The sequence below is a fragment of the Leptinotarsa decemlineata genome, unplaced genomic scaffold (assembly GCF_025532065.1).
Source record: "Leptinotarsa decemlineata unplaced genomic scaffold, Ldec_3_MD MMD2_P_RNA_scaffold_12, whole genome shotgun sequence".
Lineage (NCBI taxonomy): Eukaryota > Metazoa > Arthropoda > Insecta > Coleoptera > Chrysomelidae > Leptinotarsa > Leptinotarsa decemlineata.
Genome location: NW_027412526.1, coordinates 12,082,919 through 12,094,433, shown reverse-complemented (window position 1 = coordinate 12,094,433; position 11,515 = coordinate 12,082,919). Strand labels below are relative to the sequence as shown.

At 35.1% G+C, this 11,515-nt stretch overlaps 1 protein-coding gene across 8 annotated transcripts in view; it reads left to right on the top strand.

The window, feature by feature from the left end:
* Nucleotides 1-11,515, top strand: part of Msp300 (Muscle-specific protein 300 kDa) — a 409,159-nt gene that overhangs the window by 312,832 nt on the left and 84,812 nt on the right. For all 8 annotated transcript variants that reach the window (XM_074174300.1, XM_074174298.1, XM_074174299.1 and 5 more), the window contains one exon: nt 8,518-8,625. In XM_074174300.1, coding sequence (XP_074030401.1) covers nt 8,518-8,625 — 108 coding nt within the window. The remainder of the gene's footprint in view (nt 1-8,517; nt 8,626-11,515) is intronic.

Here is an 11,515-nt window from a genome sequence, read left to right as displayed (position 1 = left end):
TTCTGTGCCGTATCAATTATGGTGCTGATTTTCACGCACTTTCTGTAATGGTGGGTATGCGCGTACTTCCCGCGCGATTTGGGTGACTTGGCTTCGTTTTGGCGCTTTTCAATGCTGTGTGCTATATCTTTGGTTGAAAAGAATGTATTTAGAAGTCATAGAAATACACAAACACCAAGAGATCTTCAACAGAAAGGAAAAGATCTAGCACACATAATTGTGTTGTGACAAAACGAAGTCAAGTCACCCAAATCACGCGGAAAGTACGCGCGAACCCGCCATTACGAAAAATGCACGAAAAATCAGCATTATAAATGACACAGCAGAAATGCGAGCTTCAGTTTCAGTTCACACGTCAAGAAAAGCACTTCGACCACTCCACGTTTGGATATTATAACTAAAGAAGAAGACCACGAGAAAACCCGGAAACCCACCAAAATACTGGTTTTCATTTTCCGGTTCTTTGAAGTGTTTTTATTGTGATTTATTTTCGAAAAGTGGAAAGTGCATGTTATTTTCTCAAAGTGTGACAAAAGTATACAATGATTTACGTCATAAATGTAAAAACCAGAAATTTGAAATCTAATCACTACAAAAAATCTAGTTAATACTATCAAATATACCAAGTTTTATATCATTATATGGAAAAAGACTTATTGATGCATTAGAAAAGGACTTTTTTTATGAAAATTGTGGCATTCATTGAATCGATTTAGAACTAATGGCCATTGTGTTGTGGTTTTGTAAACTGCGTGTGTGAAAATCTCACATAACAAAGTTATTTTTCAATACGTTCATCAAGAAAACTTTTTTTTAATTGTATCACAATGTTTTTTGAGAGCCGTTTACAAAGAAAAAAAAAACATTTTTTTTTGTTCCGGAAAGCCATATTTTGTGTTCTTTTTATTATTGATAGATCTATAAAAATATAATTCCAATGCATTTCCTCAAAGTCTACTCCTAGGATGTCGAAATTGAAACTCAAAAGACGAGTACCTACTTTGTCAAAAGCTCAAATTTCCAAATACGCAATGTTGTTAAGTTTTAGATCAAAATTTGAAATAAAGTCGATATTAACTAATTGAAAGAAAAGAAACACCGCATATAGGCACTATCTGTCATATTGAAAGTTACCAACGGAAATATATTTGGAGTGAAAAAAGTGACAAAAAATTACCATTTCCTGTTCAGAAACGTGCTTGAGGGAATCACAATAGGGACAATTTTGAAATTAATCGAAAAAATTCTGATGTATTCAACCAGTAACAACAAAAAAGTCAATCGGTCAACTACCCTTTTGCGATGAAAACATATTTAGTTACAGTTTTCAGTAATAAATTTGGAGATTTTGTTGTGAAAAGTACCCAAAAAACTTGTTTATAATTAGTTGCCCCATATCTATCTTTAGATTATATAAGGATAACTTCTGGTTAGTCGACTTGTCAAGGTCATTTCAGCATTCTTCTTGTCATTTCATAAAACGTCACCCCAGATTTTGCTTAATGTCTCCATGACTTTTGCAGTCTTGTGCAGACAACTATAGCAATTTGGCAACATCACAACGTGATCGACTTCAATGATACAGCTAGGTGTCAAGTTGTGTTTGAGGTTAGGTTGTTTAGTTTCTGTGTTAAAATATAGTAGATTTTTATGAAGAAGATGTTTGAGATTGATTCGAAAAGTCCGTGATGTGTGAAATGAGGGATTTTCTGTGCATTCCTAATCAATTTCACCTCAGAGTGCCCCCAAGTGTGGGTAAAAGCAACCCCAAAAAAGTTTCAAATGGCATCGAAAGTTAAGTAAGTTATTATTTCAAGTCATTGGAATCAGGCTTAACACTTTTGATAATTATTATTGATTATAATCAATAGACTTTTACACTGATATTGGAATAACCGTATAGGTGAAAACTAAATGTATAATAATAGTTCCTTATTTTAGATTTTTATAATTTTGGCATCAGTAGTTTTTTAAAAACGAGTAAAAATGTGAAGTCACTAACAGTTATGGCACTAACAGTTATGGCATCACCGTTAAACTTATTCACAATGCCTAGTTCAATTTTCTCCTTCCTGAAGTTAATTTGATAGTCAGTTCCGAAATTAACGCTTTCCTATTACGAAACATAGACTTTAATTGTAGTTTTGTTTGGAAGTGGTTGACAATGTTTCATGGTGCATTTATTAGTTCGGACTTCCATTGTCTATTATGATATAAATTGATTTGGAATCCAATAAAATTGAAAAGATTAGCTAAAAAAAATTTCAATTATATCAATCAAAGGAACTGAAATTACATTGGAATAAAATTCAAGAAACAATTGAAAATTAAACAATTGACAAGAAATTAAAATTTCAAGTCAAGTTACTCCACAACGTTTCGATTGATACCATCCACAATCGTTTTCAGGTGATGACTGGACTTATTTTTCCGAGAGTTCACTATTTATAGGTCATTCGAGTGCTTTCACCTATCCTCTCTTCCCCCTCTTCGCTTCATTGGTTTTAGCGGAATCTGACCATTTTGCGGGAGGTGGCCGTTTGGCGGGAGTTGGCTATTTTCTGCTTGATTATAGGTTTCCATATGTTTCGTATCTCTACGCTAGCCTGGCTAAATGCGTTGTTGGACAACATATATGCGACTTCTTTAAATTTTCTCCTGAAGCAGTGTTCCTCCTTGTGGATAATTTCAGCTTAAGACCACTTGATATTATGTTGATGAGTCCAAACATGCTCTGTTATTCTTGATTTGCTGGTTTCTCCTTGCTGTGTGTGTTTCTTGTTCTCGGCAATGCGAACTTTCAATGGCCTCTTAGTTTCACCGATGTATGATTCTTCGCACTCGAGGGTATCGGTAAATGTAATTCTTGGAATCGCAGTCCGCGTTTGGTGACCTAGTTTTCGTGAGGCTGCTACGGAAAGTGTTCCCAGATCTGAAACAGGTTCTGATGTTATACTTGGACCCAATTCTTCTTATCCTCTCCGTCAATCTTCTGATGTAGGAAAATACAATTACTGGTTGTGACGGCTTCTCTTCCTTGTAAGGCTTTTGTTGTCTTCTAGCCAAAGTCTGTTCCACCATCACTTTGGAATCACTATTTCGTTGAAGATCTTTTTTGATGATGCCTGGTTTCTTCTCGAGACCTTCTTTCGTATTACAAAGAGAGAAAGCACGATCTTCTAGAGTCTTGATGATTTCTCTCTTACTCGATTGACGGTGGTTGGATTCCTGGTTCAGGTACTGTCCCGTGTGAGAGGGTTTTAAGTATGAAGATGTTTCCCATTTAGTGTCTTCACCAATACGTCTAAGAATGGAAATTCGGTGTGGACTTCCTTCTCCATTGTGAAAGTGATGAAAAGTCTTACGTTGTTGATGTGCTTCAGGATGGTGTCAGTTCTGTATTCCCATGGATATTATGAAGGAGTTGTCAACGTATCTCAGCCAGACTCGGGGCTTCTTGTGGGTTTCCTCAATGGCCAGAGTTTCAAACCACTCCATATATATGTTGGCTATAACCGGTGAAAGTGGCGATCCCATTGGCACTCCCTCATCTTGCGTAAAGATTTCGTCCTTTACTTGGAAGTAGCAGTTTCGCATACAGCATTCTAGTTTTTTTTTAATAAACTGTAAAGAGAATTGAATTTTTTAGGTGACACTTATACTCGCTTGAAGGTAATGGATGTGGAATCACAAATACTGAAAAATAATGTTGAGAAGAAACCAACCAGTTTCTGTGTTTTTCTAAAATATTGACTGATAACGATGGTTACGTATTTGTTTTTCCATACTCTATAAATATTTCATAATTGTTTGAAATCGGCTCCCAACCTGAAATGTTCACTTGAACACTATAGAAGAAATACTTTTCAAAATATAAATCCTTTGTTCCAAGTAGATGAAAAATAATCGAATTACCAGAGAAATATGATGAAAATTTGTAATCAAATTTGTACTACTGAAAAAGTAAAGTGGGTCAGAATGATTCAGCAAATAACAGTGTTAATAACAATCCTGATCATTCACTATGCATTGGAATAAGGTAGTAAGTACCTCCTTATATGAATGTTTTCAATGTCAATTTCCTCACGATGCTTGACCCACTGCAGTGAAAGGTTAGTCAATGAAAAAATTCATGGATGAAACGTGAAAAAGGCAAACCGATTTTTTGTTTTGTCGATATAAATGATTTTAGTCTGATGACTGTGTTTTGGATATGTATCTCTTCACAACACACGCCAAGAAAATATTTCGAATGGAAATTCGAAATAATCTGAAACCGTTTTGTAGATGATCGGTAAATTGATTCCAACAAAGTCCTTCTCCAGGATAAAAGAAAAGCATCTGCAGCAATTTTTCCATCGAGGAAACTTGCACAAATGTCTGTCCAGATATTAGTTAACAAAATAGTTGCAATTCGGCTGTCATATGTCAGACGTAACTGTATAGGAAATGGAGGATGTCCTTGTTATTTCTGAAAATGAGACATAGTTGTCTCTCTAAATTCATCTCAAATACTTCATTTTCTTTTCCAAAAAACTGTGATTGCCAGATTTCCAACAAATGTCGGGCGAAATCAGTGTTATATTCATGAAAGAACAAGGTCGAAGCTTTCAATTCAATGTCATATACAGTACCTATAAACTTATTGAAAATAATCTAAAGGTGTTCTCAAATCGAGCAATTGAGTACATATGCTGCGTATTTATCAACCATTCATTTAAGAGATTTTAACAGTTTACAAAACTACAACACTTGTTTCCCAATAGTTTCTTCAGGCACTTCTAACAATGACTTCAATAATTACTATGTGAAATTATGAAAACAGAAATAAAACTATTATATATTTTCTGTCAAATTGTATATGCTACAGATTGAATTGATTATAAAAATGAAAATTTTCTGAAATTGGTGTTTCAGAATGGCTATCCAAGCATTTTCTCATCATTGCAATGGTCTCATTTCAACTCCAAGTTATCCTAACAAAGTCCCCGAATTCATTATTTCCACAGAAGCGATGACGACTTTCCGAAAACTTTATTGTCAGATAGACAGAAACCTAAACATTATTTATCTAAGAAATTTGTGTTTTAAGTTTTCTGCGGATGCCATAGATGGCGTATCTTCAAGGGAAATCGTCTTCCATTCCTTTGATGTTTATATTCATTAAAAAATTGAAATCGGCAGTGATTCGAAACATATCAGCGAAAAAAACATAAAGTAAATGCCATGCTTCAAAAAACAATCTCAAAGAAGCGGTTCAATATAAAAGGGGGCCTAACGTCACCAGAAATGCGAAATGCAGAGCCGTCTAGAAATTGCCATTAGTTTCGCATGATGCTATACGTGGTGTAGCATAAATACGTTGAAATATTCAAGTGACAAATTCTTGAGAAATTTCAAAAAAAAACATTTTATATAAACTTGTGTCTGGAAATGCTTCGTTTCTGAGACACGGGGTGCTGAAAATTGAACTTTTTTGTTCATTTTTTGAAAGTAACTGTTGCAAAAAACAAGTTATTTGCAGGAAATTTGGCACCCGGTATTTTTCTGGGGTGTGAAATGATAATTTTGTATTAATTTTCATGTAACATGTAGAGGGCGTTCTGTACGCTGTCATTATTTATTTCAAATTGCCCTAACTTTTTTGGCAATGAAATTTTGGTACTTTTCATGAAAGAAATCCTAATTGACACACCTTTTCCAAGTACATGGTTGATTTTTGTCATAAGTTTTTTGTAAGTTCAGTTATTGGTATCTCGAAAACGAATGATTTTTCGATAAACCGACAGCCATTTTCAGTTCAATCAGGTTGGAACCTAAATACGTTACCCCTGCAGCTGATTTTAGTCAGAAAGACAAATGGGTTCATGACTAAGAGATGGGGGCGGTATGAAAGTCCTCAAACATCAGTACCGCCCTTCACGGTGTACCCCTACCTGGCTGGGGTGGGATGGATGAGGAAATTGTTCATCCGTTAACGGCGTACATGAGGGCCTCATTCGACAGAGTGTCGGTACCTTCTGTATCAGGAGGGGTCATCTACAGCATAGTCTATAGCTTCCCTAACTAACGGATTTTCGTGAGCTTCCGCGCTATCTAAAACTCGCCGATTTCTCGACTGAATGGACTGCTGAATGAAAGGCAGCTGCAAATCCCTGCCGATGGCTTCATTCCACACGAACCATGGAACATTCACAATCATCCGTATTAGCTTATTTTGTACTCTCTCCAGAATGGAGATGTTGGACGGATCCGCTTGTCCCCAGACGCCTGAAACATACATGATGACAGGCTTGAACATCGTGTTGTAGATCGTAAGTTTGTTTTTGAGGCTCAGTTTAGATCGTCTGTTGATCAGACGGTACAGACTTTTGATCCGACCTTCGATCTTGGCCTTCACGGTTGTGACGTGCATGTTCCAGTTAAGCCTACGGTCTATCAGAAGACCGAGAATATTGTTCTTCCCATGGTTATCGCCTGAGTTTTGTCCGGGTTCACTCGGACCTTCCATTCAAGGTACCAGCGCTCGAGGTCGTCCAATGCTCGTTGCATGTAGACGATCTCGAGCTCCTGCCTCATGGAAGATGAGAGGAGAGCCGTGTCATCGGCGTAGTGATAATTTTACACGCTCGGACCTCGTTAGGTCGCTGGTATAGAGAGATTACAGCGTGGGAAAGTGCACAGCCCCCTGTGGCACTCCGGCGAGGATCTCTCTGTTGTCAGACAGAGAGCCCCCTACTCTAACCTGAAATGTTCTGTCTTTCATGAAAGACCCAATCCACCGGATCCGGCTCCGAGGCAGGTCGAATGTAAGTAACTTATGAAAAAGGACTTCGTGCCATACACGGTCGAAGGCCTTCGAGATGTCTAAAAGCATGACATGAACTTTACGATTTTGGTTTAGCTCTGCGATGGTGTTTTCGACCAGTCTCAGTACCTGGAGATCAGTGGAATGTTCTATCCTGAAGCCGAATTGTTCGTCAGGCAGAACATTTCGGTCCTCAACTTCTTCGTTGAGTATTTGCAGAACGACTCTTTCAGCCAGCTTAGCCGCCGACGAGAGCAGACTTATCGGACGATAATTCTGCGGGAACAGCAGGTTCTGACACTGTTTTGGGATCATGACAATGATCGAATGATTCTGGGAGAGTATCTGAGGGCCAACGAACTGTTTATGATCTGAAGTAGACTTTCAACGCAGTTGTCCGGAAGCATCTTCAACAACTTATAGGTTACTGAATCGGCCTCCGGAGTTTTCGATAAACATTTTGAAGAAAAAAGTTGTTAATTTTGACGAGATCCACTACATACTTAGTTTTGTAATGTTTTCAGCAACTTTAATTAGCGTTCTTGGAGCTAAGTAATATGCATCGATATAGAAAATTGTAAATATCTCGAAAACGGTAGCCTCCAGGGATGTTGAGGAAGTGTATCTTTTTTACTTGGATTAGGTGTGTGAGTCAGGTTTTTTCATGAAAAGTACCTAAAGTGTATTGTCAATAAAGTTAGGACAATTTGAAATAGATGATGACTGTGTACGCAGCGCCCTCTACATGTTACATGAAAATTAATATGAAATTATGATTTTCCACGTCAACAAAATCCCGAGTACCAAATTTCGTGAAAATAACTCATTCTTTGCAAAAGTTATTTTTAAAAAACGAACAAAAAATTCAATTTCAATTCGCTATATCTCCGAAACGAACCATTTCTGGACAGAGGTTTATGTAGACTTTTTTTTATAACTGTCTCAGGAATACGTCACTTGAATATTTCAACGTACTTATGTTACATCCTGTATAAGCGGTGTAACAGTTCGATTATTTTTTGGTTGTCTGTATTCATCTGTCTATGTTTTTGAAGTATGGAGGATGAAGTATGGGTAGTTGAAAATTCCCAAAAAAGTACTTGTTCAACCCGAAATGTAACAAACAAATTATTTGTAACTGTTACCAAAAATAAAAAAGTCAACAAAACTTTGTGAACATATCTCATTTATTTCGTAGTAACAATAAAATGAATGCATTCATACCCATTGATCTACAGGATGGATAAAACTGTATTCATCACCTAATCATAATCAAAATATTACAGTGAAATATATCCCTTCACACAAAAATAGATATACGATCAGATTTGACTGGAAGACTCTGGTGAATAAATGTATTTCTAGGCATTATCTTTCATTTTATTCATTTATCATTTTTCTTTCGTTTTTGTTTTCAACGATTGTTTCACTGAATTCCTCTGAATAAAAAAAGGAAAATGTATGCCCTATTTTATTAGCAGGTTATCAAAAAATTTTCATTCACAATAAGTTTTTTAGTTCAATAACTAATTTAGTATGCTTCACGAGTTGGTGTTGTGTTCTTCAGGTCCATAGTTTCACTTGAAAATATTCTTATTTGTGAATACTGGAATTCAGTTTTCAAAAAAAAATTCAAAACTGGACAATCCTCCTCCTTGCTTATTCAAAAACAAATGAAATTGGAGTTTTTCATTTTTCATGTTCAATAGGACATCTCTGAAGAAGTCCACCAGCTGCAAGTATCCATGGAATCCACTGAAGGAAGCATTGAATTCCTCCCAAAAGAAGGATTCGAGCACATGATAAAAGCATTGGAGGTGAGTTTTCTATTATACTATTCGTCCAGAATCGACATCGTTCTGAAACAAAAATATATTTCATTAAAAGAAATATACACAAAAAATAGCATGATATCATTCGTTTTACATTTTTATAGATTATACCTTGAAGGTCATTCGATTTCCTATCTTTCAATATCGAAGCACATTACTTTTTATTTCTGAATAATCCATGCTTTGAAAGTCAAAATTTTGTCTCTGGACTCAAAATTTTGACTTCAAACACAAAATTTCAACTTCTGAAGTATATGGTCCTTCGGAATTTCCGTGTGAAATGTGTCGTCGTCCAGCAGCATATATAGACAGAAAAAGTGAGAAATATTCGAAAATATCATACCTAAACTGTAAAAATTCTGAATCTTGAAGCTACCCAAAAAAGTTTCTGTACCAATAAGAAGCAAAATGAATCAAAAGCAGGATGTATGTAATCCATATAGGGTTCGGTGGATAAAATACTTACAATTATTCAACATTTCAAAATATGTTTTGTTTTAAATACTGGGAACATTGTTTGATTATGGAAAAAACAGTTTTTCAATGATGTTTCTACTCTTTCGAAGATAGCTTTACCAAAATTTTTGATTTCGTGGAATTTTTTCGAGGTTATAAAACCGCATCTGGCCAAAATGTCAACAGATACAAGCAATTAGGAATTTTAAATGACGAAAATTTTAAATATTTTTCATTTTACCAAACTTGCACATATAGAGCTGATATTTCACATATGAAATTTCACAATATGTCTTTCAGTGTACTTCACACACAAAATTATGCAAAAATAAGTTGTTTTTCCAGATATTGCGAATGTTTGCAAATAACGAGCAAAATGCATCCCCGTTGGGGGGGGGGGGGAAGAAGAAGTTATATCAATGAATTTTCTTCGTCGAAACCTAAAATTTCACGACCTTCGAAACGGGCAACAATGATTTTTTTAAATTTTTCACCCCCAAAAAAAGGCGCCCATGAAAAAATATTATTTTTACTGGTAATTAGTTGACCTACACTATGATTCCAACATAGCAGGCACTTAATTCTCACAAATGACTGACGTTTATGCCTTAATCTGTCTCTAGCAGTAAAAATGATGATAAAAATATAGTACCATAATCTTGACAACAGTGATTTCGTTTTAATGCCATAATATTTCTGAGAATTTAGTGCCTGCTATTATGAAATTGTACTATATACATTTGTGAATAATAATGTTTTTTCATATCAACATTGTTGTTCAGTTCAAGTAATTTTTCAAAAAGAAACTTTGATAATTGACTCAGTGGTAGCCTTTCATTACGTCCAAAACTTGCTTTATAGCACGGTCGAAACCTCTATTTCCCTAGATTTTGCTGGTTCCTTGATTTATGAACAAAAATAACTTCTAAGTTTTCAATTTCGAATATACAGGAAGTTCTTTGCAAAGTTGAAAATTAAGTCTTTCGTGAAGCCTTCGTTCTTTGATATTTGCAATATTGTTTATAACCGCATTCATTACTATCATAATTATTCATATTTTGGCATAACCAATTTGCCAGATGTTTTTTTCACGAGCTACCCCGATTAAATAATGAATCTTCAGAATTGACGAAGGTATAGAAAATGTTTTCTAATGTGTTTTCAATACCCAAATTCACCATTTAAAATCGCGTTGTTGCAAAAAATGTTATGACATCATGAAGTTTGAGTATTTCACAAGTTTTTGTGAAAATATCGGCACAGAATGTTCATAAAGGGATGACGAATTTTTGGTAAAAAAATTATCTCGCAGGCTAAGTGAGCTAGGACATTCTTTTTTTTCAAATGTAGTCTTTGCTAGCTAGAAGAATATGTGGGTGACTAATCGCTATCTCAAAAATCGGCAAATTTTCGTAAAATTATGGTCCCGACAAAAAAATTCATCAATTTAAAACCCACAGTATATTTTGTAAGTTACTCGCGAACATTGGCAATTTCTTACAATAAATTATTTTTTGAAAAATTATTTCTTGTGAGTAAAGAGTATTAACAGACATATTCATTAAAATTCCAGCACCTCAGGTGTGAAACTGATGTAACGAAAAATATCTACAATTCCTGCCATTTTGTATTTTTGCCAATCAGGCCGAAATCAGACCAGAGGAATCTTATAAATACCGAAACATCAGACAGAAGTCGCTGATTCATATTCAAAATCGAATCGGACAAAACTGAACTGAAAAAATCCTAGCAGAAAGTATTTCCATTTGAAAGTAATTTTCAGGAGTACCGAATCTGAAAATAGTCTGTGGAATGCATTTCTATAAATAGAAATGGAGTGTAATTCTGATTCAATTGACCCGCGGAATCACTTCTGTTTTATTCAGTACGCATTAATTATTTGATTTCAACGTCTGACATTGAAGTTGATTATTTTACCATTGGTTTTATTTATCGTTGATTGAATCCGCTGTATTCGTTGTGAAGATGAATCTGAAGAAATGATTGAGAAATGTTTAATATAAAACCGATCAGCAAAAATAATGTATAACTCTAATCATACTCTCATCTGAAGAAGTAATTTTTGATTTGTTGAGTTGAGCTGTTCAGGTAAGAAGTTGAAAGCCTGTTTAAAAGTATGGATACAATAAATAGTTGGCAATAAATGTAGTGCAATGAAGACAAAAAATATAAGTTATTATTATAAAAACAAGTCTCCCAAAATATGTAATGGAAATGACCGATACTCAATGAAAATCCATAAGATGTTCAAGCAACACTTTATTGTGAGACTTTCACTAGTTTACAAAACTACAACACGTGTTGTAAATCATAGCTTCTTCTGAACACACCTGGATAGGCTTTTGTATAGTAAAACACGTGCTACGTTTATGGGAAATATTTAGTGAAAATCTCACAA